The 16,221-nt window shown below is 40.3% G+C and overlaps 1 protein-coding gene across 11 annotated transcripts in view; it reads right to left on the bottom strand.

The window, feature by feature from the left end:
* The window catches only part of LMO7 (LIM domain 7), a 178,980-nt gene that overhangs the window by 21,590 nt on the left and 141,169 nt on the right, over positions 1 to 16,221 (bottom strand). For 7 of the 11 annotated variants that reach the window (XM_061630012.1, XM_061630014.1, XM_061630017.1 and 4 more), the window contains 5 exons: positions 11,520 to 11,681; positions 10,559 to 10,746; positions 8,102 to 8,156; positions 6,386 to 6,442; positions 3,435 to 3,460 (listed from right to left, as the gene is read on the bottom strand). In XM_061630012.1, the coding sequence (XP_061485996.1) occupies positions 3,435 to 3,460; positions 6,386 to 6,442; positions 8,102 to 8,156; positions 10,559 to 10,746; positions 11,520 to 11,681 (488 nt within the window). Of the gene's footprint in view, positions 1 to 3,434; positions 3,461 to 6,176; positions 6,219 to 6,385; positions 6,443 to 8,101; positions 8,157 to 10,558; positions 10,747 to 11,519; positions 11,682 to 16,221 lie in introns of all 11 variants that reach the window. The other 4 variants (XM_061630016.1, XM_061630023.1, XM_061630013.1 and 1 more) reach the window with 3 other exon arrangements.

Here is a 16,221-nt window from a genome sequence, read left to right as displayed (position 1 = left end):
TTACTGAGCATGCCTGACATTGCCATTGAGTTCAATGTTAAATTTCTTAAATTAATTAAAAATCAGCCAGGCATTTTTAAAAACTTAAACTGCAGAAGATGAAGGTCAGAGCATGGGGCAAAGTCAGTAATAGAATTACAGGTATGCTGTGAACATGGCTGATTTTTAATTAATTTCAACAGATTATGAGAACTCTGACAGAAAAAAGTCCAAAAGGGGTCTGGTTTTTTTCTCTCTCTCTCTCATTTTACACTTTGACCTCTCAATTCTCTCTGACTGTTTTGTGTATCACCATGAAAATGCAGAGGGTTGTTAAGCAACGTTTGAGTTCAGGACAATAAGTTTTGTAAGGTTTTGTTTTGAAATGAGCTTATGGGAAGCATCAGAATGGCAGCATCAGAATGCTGACTATAGTAAAATAAAAGGAAGATGGAAGCGATAAACTGAAGAACTCTATAAAAGAGATGCAAGATTGACAGATTCATTCACGGAAGAAACGTATGATGAAGAATCAGAAATTTTAGAATGTGAGGTGAAAGCTGCTCTTAAAATACTTTGGAGAAACAAATCACCAGGAACAGACGGCATACCAATAGAGTTGCTACAAGCTACTGAGACTGAATCTGTCCAAATTTTGACAAAAATTTGTCCACAAATATGGAAAACTAAGAGTTCAATATACATCCCAATTCCAAAGAAAGGAGATCCCAGGGAATGCAGTAATGATCGACTATTGCCTTAATATCCCATGCAAGTAAAGTAATGCTCAAGATTCTACAACAAAGGCTCTTGCCATATACGGAGCAAGAAATGCTAGATGTCCAAGCTGGATTTAGAATGGGAAGAGGCACCAGAGATCATATTGCAAACATACGTTGGATAATGGAACGGACCAAGGAATTTCAGAAGAAAATCATCCTGACCTTTATTTATTTATATACTGCCCCATAGCCGAAGCTCTCTGGGCAGTTTACAGCAATTAAAAACAAATATACAAATTTTAAAATGCAAAAAACAATTTAAAAACACAATTTAAAAAATTTAAAAATAATTTAAAAACACTTGTTAAAATGCCTAGGAGAAGAGGAAAGTCTTTATAGATTACAGCAAAGCCTTTGATTGCGTAGATCATGAAAATTATGAAATGCTTTAAAAGAAATGGGGGTGCCACAGCATCTGATTGTCCTGATGTACAACATATACTCTGGACAAGAGGCTACTGTAAGGACAGAATATGGAGAAACTGATTGGTTCGCAACTGGAAATGGTGAACAGGTCACCTTGGCACAGTCATTAACTAAAATGACAATAATCAAGAAATCAGAACAAGGATAGGACTGGGAAGGGCAGCTATGGGAGAACTAGAAAAGGTCCTCAGATGCAAAGATGTATCACTCAACACTAAAGTCAGGATCATTTAGACTATGGTATTCCCAATCTCTATGTATGGATGTGAAAGTTGGACGGTGAAAAAAGCAGATAAGAGAAAAATCAACTCATTTGAAATGTGGTGTTGGAGGAGAGCTTTGCAGATACCATGGACTGCAAAAAAGACAAATAATTGGTTGTTAGAACAAATTAAACCAGAACTATCACTAGAAGCTGAAATGATGAAACTGAGGTTATCATACTTTGGACACATAATGAGAAGGCATGCTTCACTAGAAAAGACAATAATGCTGGGAAAAACAGAAGGGAGTAGAAAAAGAGGAAGACCAAACAAGAGATGGATTGATTCCATAAAGGAAGCCACAGCCCTGAACCTACAAAATCTGAGCAGGGTGGTTAACGACAGATGCTATTCGAGGTCGTTGATTTCTAGGGTCGCCATAAGTCGTAATCGACTTGAAGGCAGATAACAACAACATTTATTTTCATTTGTTGGTATGCATTGCTATTTTCTTTCTTTGTTATATTATTTATTTATTTTATTTATTTTTATTTATTATTTGATTTATATCGCACCCTTCCTCCCAGCAGGAGCCCAGGGTAGCAAACAAAAGCACTAAAAACACTTTAAAACATCATAAAAACAGACTTTAAAATGTATTAAAACAAAACATCTTTACCAACATTTTTTAAAAAGCGTTAAAAACAACTTATTAAAAAAGAAAAGTTAGGTGCCACTACACTAAATGTCCACCTCCTATATTGTGCAGAACAGACCTCCTAATAAGATGGTATCCGCAGGAGGCCCTCACCTGCACAGCACAGTGATCGACTGGGTATATAAGGGATAAGATGGTATTTCAGGTATCCTGGTCCCAAGCTGTATAGAGCTTTGTACACCAAAACTATAACCTTGAACTTAGTCTGGTAGCTAATAGGTAACCAGTGCAATTCTTTCAGCACTGGGGTAACATGTTGGGGATACCCTGCTCCATTGAGCAGTCTTGCTGATACATTTTGCACCAGCTGCAGCTTCCAGACCAACCTCAAAGGCAGCCCCACATAGAGCACATTACAGTAATCCAACCTGGAGGTTACCAGTGCATGGGCAACAGTGGTCAGGCTATTCTGGTCCAGAAATGGCCACAGCTGTCTTACCAGTGGAAACTGGTAAAAGGCACTCCTAGCCACTAACATCATCTGGGTCTCTAATGACAAAGATTAATCAAGAAGCACCCCCAGACTATGGACCTGCTCTTTCAGAGGGAGTACAACCCCATACAAAGCAGGCAACTGACCAATTATCCGAACTCGGGAACCACCAACCCATAGTGTCTCGATCTTGCCAGGATTCTGACTCAGTTTATTGGCCCTCATCTGGCCCACCACTGAGTCCAGGCAGTGGTCCAGGGCTTGCACGGCCTTTCCCGATTCAAATGGTACAGAGAAATAGAGCTGGGTATCTTCAGTGTACTGCTGACACCTCACCCCAAATCTCCAGCTGACCGCTCCCAAGAGCTTCATATAGATGTTAAACAGCATGGGGGACAAGATGGTACCCTGCAGAACCCCACAGCACAACTACCAGGGGGCCGAGAAACAATCACCCAATGCTATTCTCTGAAAACAACCCTGGAGATAGGATCGGAACCACTGTAAAACAGCGCCTCCAATACCCATCTCACCAAGTTGGCCCAGAAGGAGACCATGGATAATAGTATCAAAAGCAGCTGAGAGATCAAGTAAGAATAACAGGGTCACACTCCCCTGTCCTTCTCCCGATTAAGGTCATCCATCAGGGCAACCAAGGCCTATTCAGTCCCATAACCAGGCCTGAACCCAGACTGGAACGGGTCAAGATAATCCATTTCATCCAATTGCTGCGTCACAACCCTCTCAATCATCTTCTCTAAGAAGTGGGTATTTGTGACAGGTCGGTAATTATCACAAACCAGTGGGTCCAGGGTGTGCTTTTTCAGGAGTGGTTGGATCACTTATCTTACTATCTAAATAGTATTTAATATAACTAAAACTGAAATACTTACATCAGGCATTGCAGGCTCTGAGCCTCCTGGAACATTTAAGGTAGTAAGAAGAAAATAAAAAGAAAGAAAAAAGAAACATTTTAGTGTGATGTGGAAGATACTATTTAACTATTGGAAGATACTATTTAAGCTGTTGTGCCCCACTCCCTTTTATCAGGTCAAGAACTTTCAAATTCTTATCAGAGTTGCATGGAACAGAAGACATTACACAGACTTCTTCGCAATTTTACAGTTTTTGAACAGTTGGACAGGCAAGGCACAGATAGCTGCTGTAAGTGGAAAGAAACAAGACAACAGTGGTAATCTTCAGGATAAGTATGCCAGTCACCACATCAAGAAAAAAGTCAGAGAAGTCTGTACTTTCCCCAGACTTTCATAAAGATTGTCAAAGCAGCATTTTATTGGGGATGTTAGTTTTCAGCTGCTAATCCATCACAGCCTTCTGACTATATTAAGCAGGAAAGAACAGCAGCTGTTGTAGCAGGGATAATCATCAGGAAATAAGGTTCTCCCAGGATGCATTGAACCATATATTAATGTCTTAGAATAATACAAGGAAGAACAAAACAAAAACACCACTGAAAAACAGATCTTGGACTAATATATAATCAATCCAGTGAACTAGGAGAGTGATGGGGACCAGAAAGTCTCCTCCTTGGTCAGAAAGACCCCCTTGCCCTTTCGGATGACATCAAGTGCTATCCAACAGCCCAGATTGTCAGAAAAGAGGGGTGCACAACATAGATTCCAGCACAATTAACACAGGCAGAAAGTAGAGCACAAAAGCAGGCTGCATGAGTGCAGTACATACTCCATAGGTGCTAGATGCAAGATCTCAGCAACCATTCCCTACTGGCAATAGGAAAGATCAAGCCAGTAGATAAGTACAGATTCGTAGACACAACATAGATACTTACAAATATACAGAAATATTGCTTAGCATTATTTTATCCCAAAAGAAAACATTCATCTTGGCTTTAGCAATACCACAAAGTTTCCAATTTCTCCACAAAAATCTTCTTTTAAAAACTTGGCTATAATCAGAAAGCCACAATCCCATTTTCAGATAAGCAGAAGTTCATCACAAAGCAGAATGCACCACCAATAAAAATCCACTTCTACCGAAGCCGCACACTATTAAATGATGTATTATGTGAAAGTCTCTACACATGCACTATTTTTTGAAGGTCCGGGCTGTCAATAATGATGACTCCCTTTGTTAAAAAAATGTAATAGCTGTACACATATTTTTATCTTCCTTATGGAAGACTTTATAATTCACATGGACTTCAACCACACCCTAACCTTCTTCATAATGCGCCTACATACTCCTTTTTTCCAATGCCAATCCTAGCCACATGCAGCAGATAGATCCAGCTGTGCCTTTTGCTTCCTTTGATAGATTTTATTTACCGGATTTATTAGCCACTCTAAGTATAATGTTCTCAGGATAGCGTATAACTAAAATCAAAAGTCAAATACAAAATCAACAGGATTGGTACATGCTCCTGGCACTGGAACTACACATGGAAAAATTACATAACTTCCAGAGAATTGCAATGCTTGTAGTAAAATAAATTAAAAGTAACTAAATCTTGGGTTACAGTGCAAGTACCAAATAATTGTCTAAAAATTGTCATCCCTTCTGATCTGTTGTTTAGGAAACAATTAACAGCCATTTCCAAACTGCAACAATATATGTAAATGGAGGAAGAAATCCATTTTTCCTTTGTAGTGAAAACACAGTCTCTGCCACAGATCAATCTTGACAGAAAATGAGCCGACTCTCACATCAGGTGACAAACATGAAATAAGAAGATCTAGTGGAAAATCATGAAGATACTGATACCCAGTTCATACCTGTCCAGGAGCCCTTATTGTGAAGCACATTCTACCTGCACAGCCTGTGTCTGAGGGGTTGAAATGTATACCAAGTCCGACTTCAAATTTGCGATTCTCTCCCCCATTGGCTTTGTAAAGCATTTAGAAAAATATGCCATCACAATAAAGGATGCTTGACAGCTATGCTAAGAAGTTTCAAATACCTGTTCTAATCCAAAAAAGCCACCATTTAATGCAGTTCACTCAGCAGTATATCACTAGGATAAGTCTTCCAAACAGAGTCAAAGGGAAGCACATTTTGTAAAAACTGCTGCTTTGAAGAAAATTGAATGCTTACAATAGGAACTTACACATTCAAGGAAAATTGACAATTCAGTAATATATAATGTTATAATAAATGTGGAGTCCCTTAATCACTTCAACATTCTATGTGCACAAAAATACTGAAACAGATTGACAGAAATTATTGTGAAAATAAGTAAGGTGAGATGCAACATGCAAAGCACACTAGTAGCAGCCTTAGAGAATTTTGGCAAACCATTCAGAGCCAAAACACTGTCATTTCCATTTTTGAAACTTTTTTTAAAAAAGTATTTTGGAACCATGAGATTTGCTCATGGGTGTGAGGCAGGTTTTTCATAATTTGCTACTGCACATAAATCTGCCAGTTTTAATACATCTAAATTGTATTATGTGTACATTTAAATTTGACTGAATTTATAGGGTTGGAAATTTAGTGCAGCACATTGTTTTGCTCAGCATTGTGGCATTTTGTGGGAAAGCTGCAAATCTGAACAAAGGTTTCTGTACTTCACACTGCTCCCCAGTGAGGAGAGTGTTTGAACACATAACAAAAGTTTAAAAGTCTGAGATACATAGGAACACACAAAAGCCCATTACCACAAAGGTAGACCAATGAATTGTAAGAAAAACCTGATGACCCTAAGGAAAGAATGGAAACAGATTAAGCTATGTTGGCATGACTGCAACAATCAATGACTGAAGAAACTTAGAACCCAACACCAGAGACTTGTTAAGAAGAAGGTACAGTGGGAAACAATTTCATGAAAGTACATGAAATGTTAGCTTCTGGATTTTGTTTTTTTTACCTTGTTCAAAAAACTGTGACCGCCTTTTTAAGTTTTTCAAAGAAATAGGTTCTGAGTCTATTTGAAAAAAATATGGAGATACAAAACAAGTCAGTGTGGTGTGGTTTGATTTTATTTAATATCTATCCACTGGATAAATACTACTCAGAGCATCTAACTTAAACTGCATTGAAACTAACATCTAGTTAGCACAGTAGCGCATGATTTTGTGTAGCCTATATCACAGATAGCAGCCAGTGTGGTGTAGTGGTTAAGGTGTTGGACTATGACCTGGGAGACCAGGGTTTGAATCCCCACATAGCCATGAAGCTCACTGGGTGACCTTGGGCCAGTCACTGCCTCTCAGCCTCATGAAAACCCTATTCATAGGGTCGCTGTAAGTCGGAATCGACTTGAAGGCAGTACCATTTACATTTTATATCACATATATGTGTTCAGTATTAAAGTATAATCCCCCTATTCTAGAAATCACGTTTCAGTGTCCAAAGTTTACTACACTAGCTCTGTCTCTGTTAAAACAAGAGTGTTGGAACTGAACCAGGAAAAGCTGGGTTCAGATCCCTGCTCAGTTCATTGAGTGGCGTGAGTTAAGTCATTATCTCTTGACCCAAACAACCTTATATTGGTGCCCTTAACTCTTTGGATGAAGGGTTGGATACAATATGAAGTAAAATCAACTTAAATATTGCCCTGTAGGACCTAGAAGGACTTCTTGCTCATCCTAATTAGACAGCTATTTCTTTCCATTTTTATTTATTTTGTACATACTACTTTTATCTTGCTTATCCTTTCAACAAGCTCACATCTGCCTATGTAAAACTATTAAAAACACTCGACAGGTTCTAAAGGCTGAGATCTGGTTAGCTTTTCTTTTTTTCTATACTTTTATTGTTTACTTAAACATATGACACATTTTTAGGAAGTACACAGCTTGTGACCAGCAGCAGGTGCCCTTAGATCTGCAAATGTGGTGCCTTCTTGTCATTGGAGGCTTCACTTTAAATCCTATCTCTGTGCTATACGCCACATTTACAAGAACTCGTTCTTAATCTTATTACAGGAGCGCAGGCACACAAACTACTGAAATAAATGGAAACTGCAAGGGAGCAGCCCTTGGGCTAAAATGCACTCTAGTTTTATATTATGGAGTAACTTTTCCCTTCCTTTTCTATTCCCAAATGTCAAAAGTGTCAAAAGCATACGTTAATACCAAGTATTACTGGACACACATACATTTCCACTGTGTAATTATCTAAGCACCGAATATAGTTTGCCTTTTCTTTCAAGAAGGGTTTTTATAGAGTACTTCCCACCATGCCCTCCTTGCCCACATTTACATGACAGTGAAAGGCAGGTAATCCCATAAACTCATTAGGCCCTCCATTCCAAGCACTGTTTAGAATTAAATTTCTACATTTCTGTTTTTTTCTCTTCTCTCATTCATACCACACACATCCATGCAGTCAGTCATGCTGAAATAAAAGGACTAGCTGCCATGTTTTTAGTAGTTCTTTATATATGCACAATATTTCCAGAACAGAACCCCATTTGTCTTTTGCATGGAACTATACTTATGAGCTTCCCAAGAAAATGGAAGCTCTTATATTTCAATTGTATACTCAAGTCCAAGTATGCCATACCCATCAGGTGTATAGTGTTCCCTTTAATCCCAACCATTCCCTATAGTTAGCAACTGAAAAACTCTGATGGTTTTACCTTTTTGCTCATTGGAACTCACATCTTGCATTCCATTGACTTTTGTTTCTGAATCCTGAAACCAAAAAGTTAACATACCACAATAATTCCATGACTTGATCTTCACATTTTATTAACTCTCACCACTACAACTGGTTTTGACACTTCTGGTAAGCCATACAACCTGTAAAACTGCAACAGAAACTTCTATTCTTACTCTAAAGTATTATTTCATTTAATCCACACTTTATAAATTATACTGAGTGAGCATGTTCTTCTGAATTACAATCCACGCTTTGTAAGTGTGGACAGGGATAGCCTGGTTTCAGTTGTCCATGCTCTGGTAACCTCCAAGTTAGATTACTGCAATGCGCTCTACGTGGGGCTGCCTTTGAAGACGGTTCAGAAACTGCAGCTTGTGCAAAATGCAGCGGCCAGATTGGTAACAGGGACCAGACTGTTCAAACATATAAAACTGATTCTGGCCCGCTTGCATTGGCTGCCTGTATGTTTCTGAGCTCGATTCAAAGTGCTGGTTTTAATCTATAAAGCCATACACGGCTTAGGACCACAATACCTGATGGAACACCTCTCCCGACACGAACCCACCCGTACTCTACACTCAACACCAAAAACCCTCCTCCGGGTGCCTACTCAGAGGGAAGGTGGGAGTCTGGCAACAAGAGAGAGGGCCTCCTAAGTGGTGGCCCCCAAATTATGGAATGATCTCCCTGTCGAGGTTCACCTGGCGCCAACACTTATCTTTTTGGTGCCAGGTCAACACTTTCCTCTTCTCCCAGCCATTTTAGCATGTGTTTTTAAATTATTTTTTAAAAATGTGTTTTTAAATTTGCATATTTGTTTTTAATGTTTTTAATTGTTGTAAACTGCTCAGAGAGCTTCGGCTATGGGGCGGTATACAAATGCAATAAATAAATAATAAGTTATATTGAGTGAGCATGTTCTTCTGAATTACAATCCACACTTTATAAGTTATATTGAGTGAGTATGTTCTTCTGAATTACAGTGGAAAGATGAAGGCAGGAAAAGCGAGGAAAGGTCTGGCATGGTGTTGGTCTGATGCTCTATGTGAAAATTCACTATATCTCTAACTTACTCCAGGTGGCACAATATACATTATGGTATTATCACACAGCTTTTTTTTGTGTGCAAATTTTATTTATCACAGTTTTACATATGGATCACACAGCCTTTTATCTAAAAATTGATCATTGCATTTAACATTTAAAATCTAACAATTAATTCAGTTCATATTATGGGCTGCTGATGCTCAGAAAACCAAGAGAATGGAAGGGGGTTTCAATGATACCCTCATCTACAAAAAGGGGTTAAGACAGTCCCCGGCTGGCAACAAAGGGTTTTGAGGCTACTATATTTTGGTTAAGTGTTAAACCCTGGGATGAGTTCCTCTTATGTGTTTCCCAGAATTTTTTCTGGCATTTTTTTCTGAATTAATACTGAAGACACATTTGGGAGCATGGAAAACTTACAGCAAAAAAACCCCTCTGGCCATATCACTCCTGCATACCCTGGCATAGAGACTGCTACTCTATACCACCACCTAGCTAGGGATTGGATTTGGACTTCTGCTCAGCAGGTCAAGAACGTCAAAGAGGCTTACCTTTCCTATATGAGTACCTTCTAGAGGCAGGGCCGGCTCCAGGAATGCCGGGGCCCTTGGGCATCAGCTTGCCCTGGCCCCCGGTGTTCATGTTTGCGCGTGTGCAGCCCCCCCCCAATCTACCTGTCTGCTGTCTTTTACCATTGCAGCTGGAGTTTCCCTAAGGGGAAGAAGCCCCCCTGCCATCTTTGTTGATGGCACGCATGTGTACTATGCGCACGCATCTCTGCCATCAACTAAGATGGCGGCGGGGCTTCAGTACCTTAGGGAAACTGTGGTCGCCATCTTCATTAAGGGCAACAGTAAAAGACAGCAGACAGGTAAGTGGGGAGAAGTGGGGGGGTGCGGATCACGGAAGGGGAGCGGAGGGGTGGCTGAGGGCCCCCCTGTAGCTCCAGGGGCTGTTGGGCCAGTGCCCAACCTGGCCGCCCTTTAGAACTGGCCTTGCTTCTAGGCACAGATTAATGTGGATAGTTACTGTATAGCTACTACCCAAATAGCTGTCTGTATGTGCTTAATTTTGCTTCTTACATCTCTAACTGAATCAACCTATTAAACTTAGGCCAAGGAACAGTTCCTATCTGCAAGAGGAAAACCTTCCATTTTCTGTTCCATCATGTAATGCAAGTGGGGGAAACTGGTATTGACAGAAAATAATTCTAACTACTATACCCGTATAAAATAAACAGTTCCTAATACTCTCTAAATCCAGTGTTCAAGTGCCACACCCCACCCCACCCCACCCCACTATTATATCTGGCACTTAACCTCACCAACATTCAGAAAATAAAGGAAGAATCTCTTTCATAAAGATACACATATATAAACATACTTACCTTATTTTGAAAACTGTTATGCAAGTCTTTCTGTGCTGATATACTTTGACTTTTGGCTGAAATAGAGTCTCCAGTTGTTGCATCAATCCATTTGTTCTCAGGTGTACCTATAAGGTCGGTAGCCATACTGGTGAGATTGAGGATTTTGTGCCTTGCATATGGCAGGGAAGGCTGGTCTTTGCCCCAGTCTGATTGGCACGTGGTGATCAAAAAATTAAACAGTAGACAGGGAGATGTCAAAGTATAAAGAAAAAAAATTAATGAAAATACATCCAAAACAAAATACAAAAAAGAAAAAGATAGCAGGACAGGTGAAATAAGAAGAAAATTGGAATTTGTATATAAAAACTGGTTAGGGCTTTTATGAACAGACCGCCTTCCCCAAAAAAGCAAGCGTTAGTCAAAAGCTAGCACAAGGAACCATAGCAAGTTTACTAACTTTTCTTTTTACAAATACATTTTCTAAATGTATACCACAATTTATATCTGGAAAGAGAAAGAACTTAATTTCAAAGGCTTGGCGAGGGAAGTAGATCACAGTTACTTCATGCAGATGCTTTTCCAGCTAACAGGGCCACAGAACTAACAATATATGTGTCAGGTCCTTTCTGCATATCTGTGATAAGGCCAAGAAAACAAGAATGGAGATTTATTGTTTCTGAAACCCGAGCACAAGAAATACCAGTGGACGTATTTCGCTGCAAAAAGGTTTCTCCAGTTTAAGCATAGTAGACTTGCTAACGCAGATATACACAGCTTTAACACAAGCAAAAGCATAAAAAACAAACAAAAGCCTCAGGAACTGTATTTATAGTAGCAGGTATACTAACTGATGCTTTTAGGAAAAAGCTGTTGCTGCAGAAGGCTCCAGGAACATAGGGCTCATCAGTCATAACAAGTTTAAAGGCAAAGAACCAACACCTTGCAGATCTCACAGAAGTCATTCCAAGTAAGAACTCACCCTTCTTGCCATATCGCCTAACATCCATGACAAACTTTCCAGTTTCTAGTGCACTGCTGATGGCTGATTCCCACTGACTCTGGTCCATATCTGAAACCTTTGTGCCATTGAGGGTCAGGATTTCATCCTCAACATTCAACTGGCAAAAGTCTGCTGGGCTACCTGATAGTGATGGAAAGATGGGTGATAAATATGCATGCCTGTAATGTTAGAACCATGGGGCAGCTATTTTTTTTTTATACTTGTGTTTATTTTTCTTTGTAAGCCGCCTTGAGGGCCTTTGGCCAAAAGGCGGGGTATAAATAAATTTAATAATAATAATAATAAATAAGTTGTCCATTTAATTTTGTGTGTTAATTTTAGCACTTAGTTGTTGCATATTTTACTTTTGTAAGAGTAGCTGCAAGTGCCTTCTTGGAAAGGCAATGCTGTCTTGAGCTTTCTTGGATACATTTGCTGGGAAAGAACATTTTAATTATTATTATTATTATTACTACTACTACTACTATTATTCACTAATAGGCAAAAAACCTTGTGATTTAAGAATGTACCTATAAGGTAAAGGTGTCCCCGCACTTATAGTGCGAGTTGTTTCCGACTCTTAGGGTGACGTCTTGCAACGTTTACAAGGCAGACTGTATATATGGGGTGGGATTGCCAGTTCCTTCCCCGGCCTTTCTTTACCCCCAGCATATGCCGGGTACTCATTTTACCGACCACGGATGGATGGAAGGCTGAGTGGACCTCGACCCCTTTTACCGGAGATTCGACTTCCTCCTTCCGTTGGAATCGAACTCCGGCCGTGAGCAGAGCTTCGGCTGCGTTACTGCCGCTTACCACTCTGCGCCATGGAGGATCTTTAGAATGTACCTATAGCCAACAGATATTTCTATCAAACTTTAAAAAGCAGGGAAATTGGGCAGCTATTGCCACCACTCACCATATGCTCAGAGGCACATGTTACAAAATTCTTCCAAGCTACACAGCAAGTGGATTGGACTGTGAAAGACCTACCCAAATTGTGTTTACATTTTGACCAATTTGTAGGGCAGTACAATATCTCAGACAGGAGGTCAGGTCTCCTGCTCCCCTGGTGCATTCACTATAGCTGCCCAATTTTCCTGCTTTTTAAAGTTTGATAGAAATACCTGTTGGCTAGAGTTACATTCTTAAACCACAAGGTTTTTTCCCCCTATTAGTGAATTTCTCTGCTTTTTAATCCGGGAGGTAAAGATGGGATCCTGTGCAAGTTTGCTGAGAATGCATAGATTATTTGCATGCTTATTGAGTTCAATGGGATTTACACCCCTGCAATGCTTAGGATAGATGAAACTGACCATGGGGGATGGGGAGGGGGAGAAGAGCAGGGGTAGGGGAGGAGGAAGGGAGCAGGCAGAAGGGCAGGCTTGATCATTTTCATGCTTACTGAGTTCATTGGGATTTACTCCTGTGCAACCTTGCTTAGGATAGGTAAAACTGACCATGGGGGAGGGAGGGCTGCAGTGCGCAGGGGAGGAGGAAGAAGGGAATAGGAAGGGAGAGGAGAGTGGAAGGAGGAGAAAAACAGGTCTTATCATTTGCATGCTTGAGTTCAATGGGATTTACTCGCATGCAATCATGATTAGGATAGGTAAAACTGACCATGGGGGGGAGGAGGGGAGGGGAGAAGGAAGTAGGAAGGGGGGGACAGGGGAGAGAAAGGAGGAGGAAGGGGAACGAGGGGACTGGAAGGAGCAAAAGGGAGGTGACAGGAAGGAGGAGGAGGCAGGGCAAGTTTGATCATTTGCATGCTTTTTGAGTTCAGTGGGATTTACTCCTGTGCAATCAAGCTTAGGATAGGTGACACTGACCTGGGGGAGGGACAGGGAGGGGGGAAGAGGAAAGGGGAGGAGATTGGGTGGATGGGCACTGAGTAGAGGGAAAGCCCCTTTCCTTTTCAAAAGGCAAACACTGTGAACAACAACATTATTTTTCAGCGTTTCCCCCACCTTTTTATTCTACAGCAGGCACATGTAGTCTCCCACCCAAATTTATACCAAAGCTGTCACTGGCCACATCTAGACCAGACCTTTATTTCACTTTAGGCAGTCATGGCTTATCCCAAAGAATCCTGGGAAGTATAGTTAGTGAAGGGTGCTGAGAGTTGCTAGGAGATACCTTATTCCCTTCACAGAGTTTCAATCAGAGCGGCTGACTGTTAAACCAGTCTGGCCACTGGAGCTCTCTCAGGGGAGTCTCCTCTCAGCCCCCTTCACAAACTACACTTCCCAGGATTCTTTGGGGGGAAGCCATGACTGTCTAAAGTGAAATAAAGTCTGGTGTGGGTGTGGCCCCGATTAGCCAAGCCAAGCAGCTGTGAGCTTGGCTTTTGGAACACTGACAGTTGGTTCTTACTGAGCATCCCGAGCCTTATCACTGAGTTGAATGCGAAATTTCTTAAATTAATTAAAAATCAGCAAGGCATTTTTAAAAACTTTTAAACTGTAGAAGATGAAGGTCAGAGCATGGGACAAGGTCAGTAATAGGATTCAGGTACGCTGTGAACATGGCTGATGCTTAATTCATTTCAACAAATTATGAGAACACTGACAGAAAAAAGTCCAAAAGTGGTCTGGATTTTCTCTCTCTCTTTTTACACTTTGAACTCTTGATTCTCTGACTGTTTTGTGTATCACCATGAAAACTTAAAGGGTTGTTAAAAAACTGTGTCTGAATCCAGGACTGTAAGTTTTGTAAGGTTTTGTTTTGAACTGAGCTTATGGGAAGTAGCAGTATGGCATGAGGGGGTATTTTCAATTTAACATTGTGGGATGCGAAAAATCCATGCTGGCTATAGTACACAGCTACTCTTGTGGCTGTGTAACTACTACTACTACTACTACTACTACTACAAACTACTGCTTGAGACCTTGAAGAGCTGTTGTCAATTAGTACAGACAATATTGGGCTAGATGAACCAATGGCTTGAGTTTTTTTTTTTAAAAAAGGAAGACAGCTGCATGTGGGAGAAAATTACTGGAATCTATAATTTCATAGGTCATACTTGTACAGAAAGCACCACAATCAAATCACTAAAACATATTTGCCTGTGCCAAGTTTCAAGGATTCAGCAGCTCTCAGACTTATTGTAGGCTAGAGTCACCAAACTTCCTTAATTATTAAAGCCTTAATCTCAATCCGTAGTAATTTAAAAAAAAAAAACTTTACTGCTCTCCCCTACTATGGCATGCTGCATTATCTAATGGATCTAATGAATTAGGTTTGGGAGGCTAGAAAGACAAGCCCAAATTACACAACAAAGTAAAAGCAATACTGCCTAAAATAGTTGTTAAAACTGCAAAATACCGAGGAAGCAAAATTGGGTAAAATACTATGTAGGAAAAAAATTAAATGCAAAAATTGACAAATATACAAACAATGGATCTCTCAGGCCTATTTTAGTTAGAAAAATATAGTTCAGAACAGTTTTACATTTATATCTTTATATTTATAGCCCACAGGATGGTGAGGGACCTGGAAACGAAATTCTCTGAGGAATGGTTGAAAGAGTTGGATATGTTTATCCTGAAGAAGATTGGGGGCAGAGTGGGGGCGTGATGGCAGTCTTCAAAAGATCTGAAGGCTCTCATGTTGAAGACAGAGCAGACTTGCTACATGTTTCTTCAGAGGGCATTGGGTAGAAATTTCAGGAAAGCAGATTTCAGCTAAACATTAGAAAAGGGGCGGGGAATCACTTTCAGCCTCAAGGCTTGATTAAAACCTGGCCAACCTACTGCTGGCCGCATTCTATTGGTATGTGACGCCAGAAACAAACGTGGGTGCAAAAAATTTGTGCAGAGCCAGTTTTTACATTTTAACATATTGGGTAGAATTCAATGCTAGTCCTACTCAGTGTTGACTCACTGAAGGTAATAGGCATGTCTAATTTAGGTACATTAATTTCAATGGGTCTACCCTGTGTAGAACCAGCATTCAATTAAACCTTTATGTACATTATTGTACATAGAATACATAATATGTACATAAATATGTAAGGTTTTAAGGCTAACCAGAGCAAAGTTGTGGAAAGTGGTGGGGCAGATCAAAATGACTGACATCACATGATTGACAGGTGGGCAGAGTTTGCCAGAAATGACCTCACAGGCCATTTGGATGGGCCCCAAAACTGGGAGTCAAGGTGGCTTACAGAAATTTAAGCAAAATACAGATAAAAACATACCAAAAAGTTGTTAAAATGTAATTAAACTATCTGTAGAATTAAAACCATTTAAAGCATAGCCATTATAAAAGATAAGTATAGCAGCATACTATTAAAAGCTCTTGGAGTCAGTTCCCAAAAGCCTGTCAGAATAAAAAGTGTTCACCTGCCAGCGGAAGGCCAGCAAGGAGGGAGCCAGTCTAACCTCCCCAATAAGGAGGCAGCCACCGAGAACACCCTCTACCATGTTCCCATCAGATGTATCTGTGAGGCGGAGGGACCAAGAGAAGGGGCTCCCACAAAAACCTTAGAGTTCAAACAGGCTCATATGGGAAGATATGGACTGCCAGACAGCCTGGACCCAAGCCATATAAGGTGTTATAGGTCTTTGAATTGTGCTCAGAAACAAACTGGTAGCCAATGGAGCTGCGTACACTCCCTGTAATCAGCTCCCGTTAACAACCTGGCTGCAGCTCTTTGACATTTCTGAACAGTCTTCAAAAG

This window comes from Rhineura floridana, chromosome 5 (genome assembly GCF_030035675.1).
Source record: "Rhineura floridana isolate rRhiFlo1 chromosome 5, rRhiFlo1.hap2, whole genome shotgun sequence".
NCBI lineage: Eukaryota > Metazoa > Chordata > Lepidosauria > Squamata > Rhineuridae > Rhineura > Rhineura floridana.
This window is presented reverse-complemented; position numbering and strand designations above follow the sequence as displayed.